The sequence below is a fragment of the Balaenoptera borealis genome, assembly GCF_965194805.1.
Source record: "Balaenoptera borealis genome assembly, chromosome: 5".
NCBI lineage: Eukaryota > Metazoa > Chordata > Mammalia > Artiodactyla > Balaenopteridae > Balaenoptera > Balaenoptera borealis.
The window spans coordinates 100,282,188-100,299,962 of record NC_138862.1 but is presented as its reverse complement, the minus strand read 5'-3'; the positions used below and the strand labels follow the sequence as shown (position 1 = coordinate 100,299,962).

Sequence of the window (17,775 nt, the reverse complement as noted above, 5' to 3'; positions counted from 1 at the left end):
TCAATATGACCCCCAATGATTCCCATCTCCTGATATTTGTGCTCTGTGTATTTCTCTACCTTTGAGTGTAGCTGATTTATTGACTTGCTTCTAATGAATAGAATAAGGCAACAGTGGTGGTTTGTCACTTCTGAGATTAGGCTACGAAATGACTGCGCTTCTGTTTGGGTGCCCTCTATTGCACTCTCACTCACTTTGAGGGAATCCAGCTGCCATGTTGTGAGAAGCCCATATGGCAAAGAACTGATGTTTTCAGCCAAGAGTCACCGAGGACCTGAGGCTGCCAACAGCCACATGAATGAGTTTGGAAGGATTCTTTCCCCAGTCAGGCTTTGAAATGAGTGCAGCCCTGGAGTGCAATTTTTGAGAAATGCTAAGCCAGAACCACTGAGCTAAGCAGTACACAAATTCCTGACCCTAAAGAACTGTGAGATAATAAATATGCTTTATTTTAAACAATGAAGTTTGGGGAAATCTGTTACACAGCTATAGTTAACAAATATAATGGGAAGCATCTTCAGTATTGTGGATTTGGGTTGTGGGAGATTTTATGTACTCAGAGACCAGAATAAAGGGAGGAAATTAAAAACTCACAATTCAGAGAGGGTCACGGATAGAAAATGGCTGACGGCATACTGTATCTATTTTAATTACTTCTGAATTTTGCCTTTTTTCCACCATTTTTTAGATGCCAAGGCATTTAAAAAATACTTCTCAGGTTCTCTTTCTCCAGCCATTTACTTAGCTGTAAGTGTGATAGAGGGACAAGGAGACTGGGAATGGGTCATCAATCTAAATAAACAAGAAACATTTATCAGATTAGCCAATAGATAGTAATGCCTCATCTGGGAGCTGGCTATAAATGCAGACTCTCAGGCTGGAACCCAGACCTACAGAATCATTTTTTTCATCTTAACACATCCTAGGATGGTCCTTATGCCCAGTATTATTTGAGAAGTGATGTCCTACATTACTAGTGAAGTTGGAACCATTCATCTACAAAATTGATACTTTAACACAACCTAAGAAGAAAGCATATCTGTATAATGTAGTTTGCTTAAATTAGGGATGGGGTACAAGGTACAATTCTGACTCACAAAGAGATATTATCACGGGATCTGGAATAATTATAGTTGTTGAATTAGAATCAGAATAGATAAGACATTTCAACTGGACTTCAAATGTTCAGGCAAACGTCATTGTTTATATAGGAAAGTAGGAAAGTAAACAGTTCGATTGCCCGTTGCCAAGATTATTGTTTGAAAGTTAACTTTCTGGAAAGTATTGATATGTGTATTTTTCAAGACCATTAAATTAAGAAAGTGAAAATTACATGACTTGTCAGTTCATTATGCTAGGAAGTTTTAAAGAGTGAATTAGATTTTATAAACCTTATTGAATCTACTTAATATATATTCAGCATATCTTTAAGATACTTCAATTACATGAGGAGAAAAAAATCATTTTAATTTTATGTCTTCAACATGCAATTTTGTTCTTGGGCTGATTCAGCAGAGTAGAAATAATTTTGACATTTGTAGTGTCTAGATGTAGTTTAATATAAGAATAAAAGTCCTCGTGGGAAATTTCTGTTTGTGGACTTAAAAGTTCATGCTGAACAATTTGAAAGTATGAGGACTATGTTTACAACTCAGAAAAAAGCAAACATTTGGAACTGAACTGAAAGACGAATCACCAGAATGAGAAACTTCTACTCACATGATTAATATAGACTTGCCTGTGATATTAGTCTTAAGCACTGAAATAATATCACATCACCTAATCCAAGAAACTTCCACGTGTACGGTCAAAGCCAGTAAAGACTGGGTGATTCGTAGGGTGACAGTGGTGGTGGTAGGGCTGATAGAATTTTGAGATTAGCTCTCTTTTGGTGACTCTTAAAGGGACAACTCTTATAAAGAATTTAATATTTTAATTTTTATTACAAATAAAAGTTTAGTCTGTAGTGGCAGTTATACAGGTATCTTGATTTTTTAATTGTATAACCTTTTATTGTGAAATGTATAAGTTGGTTTCCTGTATTATGTCACATATTAACTAACATTCATAGTAGAGTAGATCTATTCAATTGAGGATTACATAATAATTGATGCTATATGATAAACATTTTGACTCAGTTGCTCTGTATGACTTGTGACCAGAAAGTTTATGCTTAAGGGTATAAATTTAAGACAATAATTTACTAGTGTGAAAATCTTAAGATAAGCATGGTAGGGCAAATGAGAATATTGGTGTGGTTAATGTGAATTAGTTACTGAAAATTAACTAATGTTTAGAAAATATTTTAAGATTAAAACAATTTAAAAATGTTACATAAGAAGAAATAATCAATTTTAATATATTCCCATCATGTACTTTAAAATATTTAGAATTTTGTTTGATGATGGTGATTACAATTTTATATATTTTCAGTATTAGGGTGTATCTAGAAGTTAACAATATTATAATCTATCATGAAATGCAGTAAGTGCATTGAGTGGTTATAGGATTAAAAGTGAAACTTAATGTAATATACATATTATTTTTCACAGTTGATACTTTGCTTATAATAATATTTGTTCTTAAAGCATTTTTGGCATGTTTCTGGTTATAATTTTTGTTGTTGCTGTGGTTGAATTTTGTGTACATCTGTGTTAAATTCACCATTTGGGAATATAATGTTGCTTAGAAAGATTAATGCAGGACTTTGAGCCCTTAAGAGATACTGTAATATTATTAAGACAAAATATTTTGAGAGATGACAGATCTACATAAAGTAAAATTGTATCTACAGTTAGGATAAAGTAAGTATTGTGTTTCCAGGGATTGCTGCATAAACTTTAGTTGAAAAGAAGTTTCCCTGTGGTTTAGCATTACTAAGCTGTATGAGTTTTGGAGCTTTTGCATTTTCTTTGGAATCATCTATCATTGGCTGTGTCACAAGTGAAATTTGATGATACTGTGCACCAAGAGATATAGTGTACTCCTTGGACGCACTATTCTACATTGTGGGACTCATCGAGGATCAGAACATACCCTCAGAGATTCCTAGTGTTAAAAAAAAATAATTTTAAGAAAGCAGCATTGCATTTAAAGACATAGGATTCTTTTGTATCACCTTCCTTGAGTATGTGAAAGGTTGCCTCCTGTTTGAATGACACTAATTTTGAAGGTGAGTAAATCTTTTCTGAAGATTTACTTGCAATAATTTCCTATAACTCTGCATTCACTGAATCCAGAATGTTTAATGGAAAACATTTTGTTCTAGGATTTTATGGCTTTGGACTGAACCACTAATTATTGGACATATTTAGTGCAAAAGCACTAAAGAATACAACTCAGTAAAAGCAAGTCATTCACAGATAATACATCAAAACTCTATGGTTATCAGAATTTGCTGCCTACCTACAATTTTGCCTCACAGAGCAGTGAAGACCTCTATGAGGATTCTGCAGTGCTCCTTTTCTTTCCTGTTGAAATGTCACAAATAACAATTCATTATATAATTATTCCTGTGTTCATATTTATTTTAAATTAAGCAACTGTTATTTTTCAAAAATCCCAGGGGCAATCAACAATAGAGTGAGTTTCAGTTTTTCAGAGGTCCATTATATAACATTCATCTTTAATTTCATCCCCACAAACACACACTCAGTTTAGAGTTACCCTGGGTTGCTGAGTTTACTGGAAGATTAATCTATTAGAGGCAACTTTAGTCATGTTTTGATAGAATGTTTTCAGGAAATTACCATGCTTATAGATCAATTTACTGGGTGTAGGGATACCTATGTTAGGTGATCATTTCTCTTTTGCATGCAGTCTGAAAACTGTGCTTACCTGGATGGCATATTCCAATCTGCCACATCAATTCTTGATGCAGAGTCTCATACATTAGATTTTTATCCCTTGAATTCAGGACGTCTTGCTGTTGTCCTCCTCTCTGGTGACGGCAACTACACAGTGTCTCTTTGCATTAGAATACATGTGTATAATAGGTTTTGTTATTTTTTGACAGAAATTTTCTGCTTGTATCTGTCTTACAAACTTTTTCATTCACTCATTTTCTTTCTTCATAATCTGTTTCCATAAAGTGATTTTCTGTTACAGTTGAAATCATTATTGTAATTATTATTATTTTGAATCATAATAATTATTTTATCCTGCACCTACAAAATATGTAACTCATGATTAGTCAAACGATCACAAAATACTATCAACATTACATTTTATCTACTATCAGTTCAGTAATTAACTACTAGTGTGACCTCAAGCTAGACATTTCACTCTGCTTTTTGTTTTCTGGCCCCTATTATCAACTTCTTTCTCTTTTTCCATACAACTTTCTAAGGATGTATCTTTCTTTGCAATGCTCTCATATCAAATATGTGAAATATTTTCCTAGGAGAGGGTTTATAACTGGAAATACCTGGATCATTTTTACTTGTTATTATATTTTAATTACTATTGAGTATCTATAACATACTAAGAATCCATTAAATGCTTCCCTAGTCTATGTTTTAGCAATCAAGTAAGGATGTGTATCACAATATTTTGTTTTTCCTTCATTTTTATATTATTATATATTCTATTATATTAAGAATTTCAGTTGTTGGATATATTTGTATTAGTTCCACTCTTAACAGATAATTCAGAGGAACACCCACACAGAAACAAGACTTCTGAAATCTAAATTTAAAATGTAGTTCAGCTTAATAGTCATTTTTACTGCTAAATAGTATCTGAAGATTAATTGTTTCTTACATTTTGATTGTATGACTATAATTCTGATTAAGAAAGGGAAGCTCTTAAAATACTCTGTGAATATGTTGCCCCATCTGCAAAAGTTGTGGGACATAACTTACATAATCAGTGATTTTCATCTATTAGCATCAGTAACTACCAAAGCATTTTGCATAAAATGTCTTTGCAGGGCAAAACAATAGTACTGTGTTACATACTTTCCCAAATGTTATCATGTTCAACTTCACTTAAATTTAACACAATATATGGCTTTTTGAAGGATAACTTGATTTTAATTTTATGTCAAATAAAAGCATCTCTCTTGTGCAAAGTCTGAATTTTTGATCTTTTCAATTGTGAGTCATATTGTAACTCCATATAAATGTGCTATGAACTGCATATTAACAAGGTAAAGGAAGTTCAATATTACATATATAAGTTGTTTTTTAATGTCAACTTGCTAAAAAAATTGATTGCTAAACTTTCTTTTTAATATATATTTTAGAATATTCATATTCTTTTTAATATATATATCAATATATATATACACATGTCAATAAAACTGAACTGAAATATCCTAGGGATAAAAGGAGTTGTTACAGGTTATTATCCAGTTTCCAGAAAGTACTACAACTAAATCATCTCTGAGAGATTAGTATCTTTTCTACTTATATAAACCTCTAAAGAGAGAAGTTCTATATGTTTAACAATTCTTACTGGGAAAATGTTAATTATTTCTAACCTAAAATGCCCATGTTTCAGTTTCAAATGATGATGATGATGATTTTGGTTCTGGCTTCATTAGAGGTAAAAAACAAACTTTCTCCATCTTGAACTGATAATGTTTCATATTTATGAAATAATTATTGTTACACCTCAGCTTTTTCATTTGTATTTTAAATGCTTTTATTATCTCATTACTGTCTTCAACTTCTCTATGAGAAATTGTTATCCTTTTCGGATTGACCTCTATTTTACAGATACTATAGATATTATATAAATTAACATATATCTGTAATTTCATGTTTCTGTATGTCTTATAACCTCATTAGAAATCAGCTAGATATATTTTTACCATGTTTGGACAGTATGTTTGGGATGGACTATTTTCAAAGCTGGCTGTTAGCATACTCCAGTTTTGTTTTTTGGATGTACACCCTTAAAAGAGAGAGCAGTCATCCAACAGTATTGAAAAATGAATTTAAATTCTCATCAAATTTAGTGAATATGTTTGGAACGGTATGAATTAAATTATGTGCTATACAAACTCTACAAAATTCATTTGAAGGGTGAAGTCTAGAAACACCTCAAAAGGCAGTCATTTACCTGAGCAGCCAAACACGAGGCACTTGTAAGAAAAGTATACGTTTGGCTGATTCACTTTGTTTTACAGCAGAAGCTAACGCACCATTGTAAAGCAATTATACTCCAATAAAGATGTTGAAAAAAAAAAGTTTATACCTATAGAGAGAGACAATGTGTTTTAAAATGTCATGACCATTATCTTAGGAATGAAGTGGTGTTATTGACTGGGAGACAGTGTGAGGGAGCCTGCCGGGAAGGTAGAAATATTCTAAAATGTAGCTTGTGGTTAATAAGGGCATATGAATAAATATACAGAAATTTACTTAAATGTTCACTTATGGTTTGTGCATCTTGTTAAAAGTCATACCTCAGTTTAAAAGAAAAAGAAATCATGAACAGAGAAAAGAAATAAGGGGTTTAAGTCTGAGCCTCCAAAATCAAAGTCACAAAGGCAGATACTCAAAATTGCAGGTGCTGATTTTCAACTGCTCTGTTTACAATAGGAGCAACTCTCAGTAGCATATTGTAGAGTGAATAGCCCTAAAGATTTGTTGATGTAATAATAGTTAATGATTTTTCAGAGCAATAACAGCCCAACTAGTACATGCATATGTGTGTGTGTATGTGTGTGTCTGCATAGGGGTAGATTTGTGTATGCCTATTTTTATTGTAAAATTTATTATGTTTATTGCAAACAAAAGGCACCGAAAAATATAAAGTTAAATTAAAACCAACATAATTCAGTTTAAAATCATATTCAACAAAACATTACTTCAATGTATTTCATCTTAATATATTTGCTTGAAAGCATCAATATATGCTCCAGATTTCCTCACAGCTTCCACTGAGGAAATATGTAGTATTGATTATGAAATCAATATGAAATATGTAGTATGATTATGAAATAATTTATCTTTATAGGTATTATCATTAACAAAGTCTTGCAATATACAGCCTGTTATTTTCTTAGTGACAAGACTTTTTGTTCACATTATTAAAATCAAAAAGTAAAATAAGATTATACTTTATGGGTGAAATTTAGGGAACAGAGTATCTTATTAATATTTCTTTCAGCTTTATTAAGGTATATTTGACCAAATTGTCATATATTTAAAGTGTACAACATGATGATTGGATATACATATACACTGTGAAAAGATTCCCACCATCAAGTTAATTAACACATCATCACCTCACATATTTAGCTTTTTTCCTTTTTGATGAGAATATTTAATTTCTACTCTTTAGCAAATTTAAATTATACAATTCTGTTATTATCAGTTAGAGTCACCATGTTATACATTAGCTCCTCAGACCCTATTCGTCTTATTACTGAATGTTTGTAAACTTTTACCAGCCCCTTGCTATTTCCCCTACTCTCTGGCCCCAGAACCATCATTCTACTCTCTGTTTCTATGAGTTTTACTTTTTTTGTTGTTGTTGTTTTTGTTGTTTTACATTGCCCATATAAGTGATACAATGCAGTGTTTGTTTGGCTTATTTTACTTAGCATAATGTTCTCCAGGTTCATCCATGTTGCAGCAAATGACAGGAATTGTTTCTTTTTTTAAGACTGAATAATGTTACATTGAATATATATATATATTCATTGTAATATTATATATATATATATATTCTTTTTATTTATCCATTCACCTGTTGATGGACACTTAGGTTGTTTTCATACCATGGCTATTGTGAATAATGTTGCAATGAACATGGAAGTATAGATATCTCATCATGATAATGATTTAGTTTCCTTTGAATATATACCCAGAAGTGGGATTGCCAGGTCATATGTTAATTCCATTTTTAACTTCTTGAGGATCCTCCACACTGTTTCCCATTGTGGCTGTACCAGTTTACATTCCCACCAACAATGTACGTGTTCCCTTTGCTTTACATACTTGCTAGCTTTTGTTATTTCTTGTCTATTTGATGACAGCCATTCTCACAGGTGTGAGGTGATATCTTACTGTGTTTTTGAATTGCATTTCCCTGATAATTAGTAATATTGAACAACTTTTCATGCACCTGTTGGCTATTTTCATGCCTTCTTCTTTGAAAAAAAATATCTATTCAGTTCTTTTGTCTATTTTTTAATTGGGTTATTTGATTTTTTGCTATGGAATTGTATGAGTTCCTTGTATATTTTGGATATTAACCCCTTATTGCAAATTTTTTTTGCAGATATTTTCTCCTATTCCAGAGGTTGCCTTTTCATTTTGCTGATGGTTTTCTTTGCTGTGCAGAGCTTTTTAGTTTTATGCAGCCCCACTGGTTTATTTATGTTTTTGTTGTCTTTGTTTTTGGTGTCAAATCCAAAATATATCATTGCCAAAACCAATGTCAAGGAGCTTTTTCCCTACAGGTTTTCTAGGAGTTGTATGGTTTCAGGTCTTACATTTAAGTCTTTAATCCATTTTGAGTCGATTTTTGTGTATAGTGTAAGATAAGCATCCAATTTCATTGTTTTGCATGTAGATATCCAGTTTTCCCAGCACCATTTACTGAAGAGACTATTCTTTCCCCATTGCATATTCTTGGCTCCTCTGTCAGCCATTAATTGACCATGTATGTATGGGTTTATTTCTGGGATCTCTATTCTGTTGCACTGATCTATGTGTTTGTTTTTATACCAATTCCATACTGTTTTAATGACTATAGCTTTCTAATATTGTTTGAAATCAGAAAGTATGATGCCTCCAGCCTTATTCTTCCTTTCAAGACTTATTTGCCTATTCAGGATCTTTTGAGGTTTAATATAAATTTTAGGATTTTTTTTTCTGTGAAAAATGCCATTGGAATTTTATTAAGGATTGCATTGAATCTTTAGATCACTTTGGGTAGTATGGACATTTTAACAATAATAAATCTTCCAATCCACGATCACAAAATATCATTCCATTTAGTTGTGTCTTTTATTTATTCCATCATTTTTAGTAGTTTTCAGTGTACAGCTCTTTCACCTCCTCAGTTGAATTTATTCCTAAGTATTTTATTATTTTTGATGCTATAGTACATTGGTTAAATTCCTAGAAATACACAACCTACCAAGACTGAATCATGAATAGAAAATCTGAACAGACCTGTAACTGGTAAAGAGATTGAATCTGTAATCAAAAATCTCCCAACAAAATAATCTTTTATATACTGAGATAATTTGACCCTTCCAACTGCTAATTTTGGGCATTTATTTGGAATCTTGGCAAAACATAATTAGCAACTCACACTAGTTTATACAAACAAATAAAATAGTGTTTACTATAGGAATTGACTTTAACTAAATAACTAAAACTTTACTAAGAATGTCACAAAATCAAGGGAAGTGGTCTGTGGACCTCAGGATCTGAAGCATGTGTTTCTGTGGAGATGGCTGGAGGAAACTCTGAGAGTATTCTCTTTTCATCTCTACTTTTTATCTTTCTTTTTTATTTTGCTTTCTCCAGATAAACTTCCTTTGCATATCACCCTGCATCTTGGAGTGCAAGTAGCTCCATTAGAGAAATAAACTTAAAAACCCAATGAGATGCAGCCACATACCTCTTGGAACGGGAAACACAAACAAAAGACAGAAAAAAAATTCCCTAAGAATTTGAATTGCTGAGCAAGTGGGACTCTCATACATTGCTGAGGAGAATGGAAAATGACAGAGACAATATGGAAAATAATATGGTTCTTGCATATAAAATAACGTATATACTTACTTTACAGCCCAGGAACCTCATTCCTAGGTACTTACCCAAGATTAATGAGAAAAGAGTATGTCCACACAATGACTTATACAATAATGCTTACAGTAGCTTTTTTCATAATAACCAAAAACTGGAACTGATATAAACATCCATCCACAGGTGAATTGATGAACAAATTGAGATAAATCCACACTATGGAAAACTTCTCAGCAATAAACAGGAACTAACCACTGGTATATGCAGTGTGGTAGGCTGAATAATGCCCTCCCTCTTTCCCAAAGATGGCCAAGTTCTAATCTTTAATACCTCTGACTATTCCCTTATTTGGCAAAAGAGACTCTGAAGATGTGACTAAATTAAGAATCTTGAGATGGGGAGATTACCCTGGACTATCTGGATGGACTTGATGTAGTCACAGAAGTTCTTATAAGTGGGAGGCAAAAGATCAGAGAGAGAAAGAAAGTATAAAAGAAGTTGTGGCTAGGACTTCCAAAACTATGTTGAATAATAGTGGCGAGAGTGGACATCCTTATCTTATTCCTGATCTTAGAGGAAATTCTTTAAGTTTTTCACCATTGAGAATGATGTTTGCTTGGGTTTGTTGTATATGGCCTTTATTATGTTGAGGTAGCAATCACACTCCTGGGCATATAGCCGGAGAAAACCATAATTTGAAAAGATACATGCACCCAAATATTCACTGCAGCACTATTTACAATAGCCAGGACATGGAAGCAACCTAAATGTCCATCAACAGAGGAATGGATAAAGAAGATGTGGCATATATATACAATGGAATATTAGTCAGCTGTAAAAAAGAACAAAATAATGCCACTTGCAGCAACATGGGTGGACTTAGATATTGTCATACTGAGTGAAGTAAGTCAGACACAAGAAGACAAATATCATATGATATTGCTTATATGTGGAATCTAAAAAGAAGGGTACAAGTGAACTTATTTACAAAACAGAAGTAGAGTCATGAATGTAGAGAACAAACTTATGGTCACCAGGGCGTGGTGGAAGGAGGGATAAATTGGGAGATTGGGATTGACATATACACACTACTATATATAAAAAAGGTAACTAATAAGGACAGGGAACTAATATAGTACAGGGAACTCTACTCAATACTCTGTAATGGCCTGTATGGGAAAAGGATCTAAAAAAGAGTGGATATATGTATACATATAACTGATTCACTTTGCTGTACAGCAGAAACACAACACTGTAAATCAACTATACTCCAATAAAATTTTTTTTAAAAAGTTGTGATCCCAAAAGCAGAGATTGGAGTGTTATAACCAGGAGACAAGGAATGCTGACAGTCTCTGCATACCAGAAGCATGAAGGAATGGATACTCCTCTGGAAACTCTAGAAGGAATCACCCATGCTGATATCTTTTTAGCCCCTTAAGACTGTTTTGGACTTATGACTCTTAGAACTGTAAAAGAATAAATTTGTGTTGTTTTAAGCCAGTAAATTTGTGGTAGTTTGTTACAACAACAATAGGACACTAATACAAAAACAATATGGATGAATCTCAAAAGCATTATGTTAAGTGAAAGAACTTGTAGCTGGATAAAATTAAATTGGGTGCTGGATTTTGCATATGCATATATCCAACTCTATGAAATCTAATCAAAGTGGTAGAATTAGAGATATACCATGCTTTGGGGGTTTTGTTTTATTTTTTCCTTTTTCCTCAATTGTGATTATCTCTGCCCTTCTTCTTTGATTGTAAACCTCATTTCCAATATTTATGCATCGCATTTTCATTCTGGAGTTGAATGTTGTATTAAGCCTGGTACTAAGAGAATGCCACCCATATTCAGGGTTTTTCCTTTCTCTCTCTTTCTACACAGCCCTTACTTCTTTAATCTTTCTTCTCTAATATCTCTTCTTTCCATTAGCCCAGAACTTTGTTTTTCTACTTTGTCTCCAAATAAGAAAATCCACTAGATTAGAAAATTATATCTTAATATTTCCATTTATCTTTTCTACAATTAAGGAATGTATTTATTCTTACTAATATTTAATACTACTAGGATTGGCACTGGTGCTTTTTCTTGGGCCAATTATCAGATGATCAATCATGATAGCCTAAGGTAGTAAATAAGGTAGCCTGAGAGAGGAGGGAGACTTCACAATAAAAAGGGATTGATTTGCTTTCAGAAGATTTTGTCCACTAAATAGATTTACAGATTTTTATAATCTTAAATAGTAAAAAATTCCATTACTTAGGAATGAGATGGACCAAGATCATAATAATCATCTGAACACATATATGTTTGCTGGTAATTTAGATGTTTAAATGTGTGCTGGAGAAAAGTGTCAAATGATTTTTTGAGTTTAAAGATGAGCTTCTAATTTACACATTAAATTATTTAAAATCTGCTAATCTTTCTATCATGGAAAGTGGTTTTTGTTGTATAATAACTAGAAAATATTTTCCAAAAAATAAACACAATCTGTACTTTCAATGTAAAAGTGAAGTTTTAATAAGTGCAAAAGTAAGTGCTTTTGGAAAAAAGTTGTGTTGTACAGAGTTTTGAATATAAAAGTTTGGAGAATTTTCTGTCACCATGAAACTTATTGGAAAAAATGTAAGCACGTTACCTTTAAAAAACTGACATATATTTAAATTTAAAGCAAACAAACCTTGGCATTCAGGATATTCTAGTTTGTTTAAAACACCCCCCCCAAAAAAAACGATAAGTGGGTTTTAAGAAAATATTTCTTAAAAGAATATTAAGTCTTCCCTGGTGGCACAGTGGCTAAGAATCCACCTGTCAATGCAGGGGGGACATGGGTTCGAGCCCTGGTCAGGGAAGATCCCACATGCCACAGAGCAACTAAGCCCATGCGCCACAACTACTGAGCCTACGCTCTAGAGCCTGCAAGCCACAGCTACTGAGGCCGCGTGCCACTACTGAAGCCCGAGCGCCTAGAGCCCATGCTCCGCAGCAAGAGAAGCCACTACAACAAGAAGCCTGCGCACCGCGACGAAGAGTAGCCCCCGCTCACCGCAACTAGAGAAAACCCTCACACAGCAACGAAGACCCAATGCAGCCAAAAATAAATAAATCAATTTATTAAAAAAAAGAATATTAAATAAAGCCTGTTAGTGTGTAAGAACAACTGATGCAAATCAAGGATGCTAGGTTTCCAACTAAATTTCCATAGATATTTTCATACTTGTTGGTTGAGATTGAAACAATTGTAGCACGATTCTTTAAAGTTTTCCCTTTTAAGAAGCTCTAAAACAGATTTTGTACATTTTCTCAGTATAAAAAAAAAATCACTTAGAAATTCCTAGAAGAATGTCAGGGAAAGAATTAATACCTCTACATATGCTTAGTTTCTGCTTAGTTTTTGATTCATTGTAATCATAATGTATACAGAAGGATCTTTTTAAATTTTTATTTTGTTTGAAATATGTACAAGTTAAACATCACTTTGGTGCTATTAGATTCATCATTTGTTAGTATATCACTTATTGCTATATGGTCATCATTATAACATATTAATAAATATATTATTTTTGTATTTATAAACCACATTATTATAAAATGGTATATTATCTTACAAATTCTCCAGTGTGCATTGTGCTTGGCTAATATGTGGAATAAATTAGTACTAAATTTTCTAGCTTCTAGCTGAGATCTATGTGTGAGGTAATTAATAGAACTTCATCTCTTTCCCCCTTCTAACAGTTCCTGGATGTAAGCATAAATTACAAAAATGCAAGATATTGGAAAAAATATTAGAATACAAAGAAGAATTATTTATATTTCTCCAATATTCTTCCCATGTTTTGAGATGTATTTTTATTTATTTTACTTGTAAACTCTTCTGGGGATTCTCTATACTGAAGAATTAAGCTATAGCTATGTTTGTTTGTAGGGAGTAAAAAAAAATGGGAATTCAAATAGGGTTGTATCACTGCATTTTATAGAATGTTTAGTGTTTAAGAGGAAGACTTTAGCCATGGTCTTTCTTCTAGAATTGGTCAGATATTTGCCCCATTCATAGAGGATGCCCTATGCCTATGTCTTTTATCTCCCTGTTCTAAAACACTGACGCTCTTTTTGGCTTGGCAATATTCTCCTCTTTCTATTTGTGTTTAGTTTCTGTAATTGTGCTGGTATCTACTTGTAAAACAAATCTCATTTGATTACTAGACCAAATCAGCCTATTTGTGTATAGAACCTCAAGAGACTAGACTTTAATCCCTTGAGTACTTAACATTCTTGTGAGTCAGGAGAAAAGCTGAAGTAAATTGATGATCAGAGGCACCAATGCCTTAAATCATGGGTAGAGCTGACAGATACACTCTTTGTTCTATTAAAAGCTTGTAGAGGCATTGTTTTTCCTCAATAACTTCCAAGAGGGACTGAGAGTGAACACAACTCAAAACGCCAATAGAAGCATTTTAGCCCTTAGCAAGAGTACATTGATGGTCTATTAATTCTTAAAAATCCTAAATTTAAATGAACGATGCTCAGCTGGATTTCTAGTCACTTTGTTTGTTTTGAAATAGAAAGACAGCATGAATCATCTCTGTGGCTGTCTTCACTGCATAGTTTCTTTTGTGTGCTTTTGATTTTTCTTTCTCATATTCCCTAGCTATTATCTGAAAGAGGGAAAATTGTCTTATATGCTAATCTTCAGTGTCAGTTACACTTTTTGTACTGTGCTTGGATTATTTTGTAAGTCTATATTCATCTTTACTCAAACTTCTCCCCATCTTGAGTTGGTAGTGAATCAGGACTGATGATGACCCAATAGAAAGAACATGGTAGAGTGCTGACATTTACTATACATAGGAAAGGTAATTACAGTAAACACTGACCACAAAATCATGTCAAAGCAAGAAAAGGGAGTTAAGAGGCAAAATAAGGCTTTTAGGAGACCTATGTGTGGCTAGGTTTAAAATAGATGAAAAAAGATGAGTTTTGGAATCACACCACTAGCTTGGAGGCAAGTGGCAAGAATCCTTTTATGCCATATCTACAATCAACAGGTATGCCGTAATGAGACAAGTTCAGGGCATTTGATGTTATTTTCAACTGGCTTCTATAATACTCTTGAGAATATTTTTTTTTTAATCAAGCTGGAGGTCAAAGATGGTTCTTTGGTTTTTAGTTTTTAAATGATATGCAATCATTAGTATATGTTAATATATAGCAGGCTGTTACCCTGTTTCAACTATTTCCCAGAAATTTGTACAGGTGTTTACTGGAACTACCTCTTCTTCACAGATAAGTGAATTGTAGTAGCTTAACGTAGTGTAAGATCTTCCCGTGTTCTCTTAAGATGGATTTCCTGTGGTGTTGTTAGGTGGATGTGAAAGCAGCCTCCTATCACTCAGATTTTTTAAAATCTGTGGGCTTTCCTTTTTACCTCCTGGTAACTAATGTCTTAGGGAAGTAGTACTTGTGATTTCAACCCACAAGCCAATACTGGTTAATGCCATGGGGGCTGCATCCTCCTCTTGTCAATGTTCCCAGAATTTCGTGTTTATGTGATCCCTACTTTGAATTCCTGAATCTGGGCCCTAGTCATAAATCTTCTCAACTAGATCTTTCTAGGTCTCTGTGTTTGGCTGATAATTACATCTTTTAGCTTTATAAAAGTTTGACTTTAGGACTGTCAGCTGCTTTCCCAGGAGTCTCAGGTTGTCTAATTTCCTACTGTATTAATCAGGACTATGGCAATGACAAATGGCCAAATTCCAAAATAAACTAGCTTAAGCAAAATTAAAGGGGAAATGGTGGTTTCCATAACTTTCCTCTATCCCACCACCTTCCTTGTCTTCACTTTTCTCTGTAGTCCTTTGTTTACATCCTGCAAATAGGTCTTCTCTACTTTGAGAGAAAGTGACCACTACCAGCAGCAAATTCAAGTTTGCCTATTTAGGATCCTAGGAAGAAGCAGAAGGAAAGCTGCTCTTCACCAGCACCTGAAAAATCAATCCCAGCAAAGAACTGTAGCTCCTGGGTCATGTGCTCATATATGGGGCATTAACTGGGTCTAAAAAGCCTGGATCATGTACACATCCCTGGGGTCAACAAGAAAGTGTAGGGCTGATATCAGAAAAGGGAGATGGGAAAACTTTCCAGACAAGTAAAATAGAGTATACTTGCCTTTTCCTAGGACTTTTTTTTTAGTTGCATTATTGACTAACCTATCCCTTATACTTAGTCCTCTTCCCACCTCAGTTTACATGGCTTGATATAATGTATCAATTCTTTGCTGAGGGCTAAATCAGTGAGGAGAGAAGTGCATCTAGGATGTCAGCGACAAACTACTAGACTGAGAAACATAGTATCTGTTCCCAGCACCAGTTCATTAGAAACTCAGTGTTGGACCTTGGACTAGTCTCTTAACCTATCCGTAACTCAGTTTCCTTAACTTGAAAGTGAGGATAAAAATGATACCACCCTATAGGGTTAATTCGAGGACTAGATTAGGGAATAGATATTTGATCTCTTAGAATAGTGCCTGACATATAGCAAATATAAGTATTAGTAATAATAATAATAATAAGTAATAATAATCTTATCTTTAAGACTCAATTTTTAAATTTGTAAAATCTAAGCTACGCTCTCGATGAGCATCTCACACTCAAATACTTATTGGCCTAGATATATATCATAAATTAGTGAACCAGAATATGAGGAAATGGGCATGCTGGAGGCAAGTAGAGACAAGGAACATTGTTTATCTGCAGGTGGAAGTCACTACTCACCCTCAGTTGATTCCTGGCCTGAATGTGTCTGCCATTCCAGTCAGATCTTCCTGTCTTTCAAGGGAGTCAGATCAGGATGTTTATGTTAAATATCCAAATTTGGAATTTTTTAAAATGTTGAACACTGTGTTAGTCAAACACAGCATGTCTGTAGTCAATCAGTCTCAAAGTCCTTCCTAACTTTACATTACTGCAGGTAAGGATGCTGTCATTCATTTGATTTGTTTGGGGGGGGGGTGGAGTGGGGAGGGGGAGCAGAGAAAGGTTTATTGCAGGGTCTAACAAGGAGAATGAGTGGTTTAGGCTCCAAAACCCTGAACTCCCTGATGGTTTTCATCCAGGCACTTCCAGAGTCATCATTCTCCCCAGAACACCTCCCACATGGCTGCTGTCAGTGCCAGTCTATGTGGGACCTTGGTAATCTCCTCTGCCTGGGGAGAACTTCCAACAGCAGGCGCGGGTGACACAGCCTCTTCCTTAGCAGGTGGCAGCCCAGCAACTCCTGTGGAAGATCCAGCAGAGGCCCACTCAGCCCAGGCCACCTGCACAGCCATTGTCCCTCAACTCCCTCCCACCAGCCCATCCCTGCAGCTGCTGATGGGGCAAAGAGTACCTCAGATGCCATACCTACAGGTGATTTTTAAACTAGGTAACTAAAAACTGAACTTGTTTGATTCTGACCTGCATACAATTTTTGTGTAAACTAACTAACACTTGAGAGGCTAAAAATTAACCTAAAATTCATATAAAGCCTATACATAATTCTCCTACTCCTGTCTGACAAAATTCAGACTCTAATGTGTCATCCTTACTTATAAATTATTTCATTTTTTTGTTTTTTGTTTTTTAATTAGAAAATACCTTCAACAAAAAATCATCAAAGTGATTTTGAGTCAGAAAATGTGTACCAATTAAATTCTAAGCAAAATCTTGGTATAAGGACAACCAAATTCTATGACTTTTATTTCTCTAATCATGGAGGTAAGCAAAAACTGAGATTTATGGCAAACTCTACAAAAAATAAAGAAAAAGGAAAAAGAAGTTATTGCTTATTTTGGAAGCCCCCAGAAAGGTGGTCTTAGTTATTGGTGAATTCATCATTGTTTAGTTTCATACTTGCAATTTAAATATTCAAGATCTATATTCTTTACCCCCAAAGACTCACATTTATAATTGGGAAATTTGCCACTAAGTATTGCAAATTCTGGTTTTTGACACAATTTATCAACACATTTATTTGGTTTATTGAGGAAATAATTGTTTAACTACAATGATATACT

General features: G+C 33.8%; 1 protein-coding gene across 4 annotated transcripts in view; it reads left to right on the top strand.

Moving 5' to 3' along the window:
- The window catches only part of LOC309629759 (uncharacterized protein), a 324,290-nt gene that overhangs the window by 271,847 nt on the left and 34,668 nt on the right, over positions 1-17,775 (top strand). For 3 of the 4 annotated variants that reach the window (XR_014245205.1, XM_082394266.1, XM_082394267.1), the window contains one exon: positions 16,980-17,128. Coding sequence is in view for 2 of the 4 variants with exons in the window: in XM_082394266.1 (XP_082250392.1) it covers positions 16,980-17,128 (149 nt within the window). In the remaining 2 variants the exon portion in view is untranslated. Of the gene's footprint in view, positions 1-16,979; positions 17,145-17,775 lie in introns of all 4 variants that reach the window. The other variant, XR_014245206.1, reaches the window with a different exon arrangement.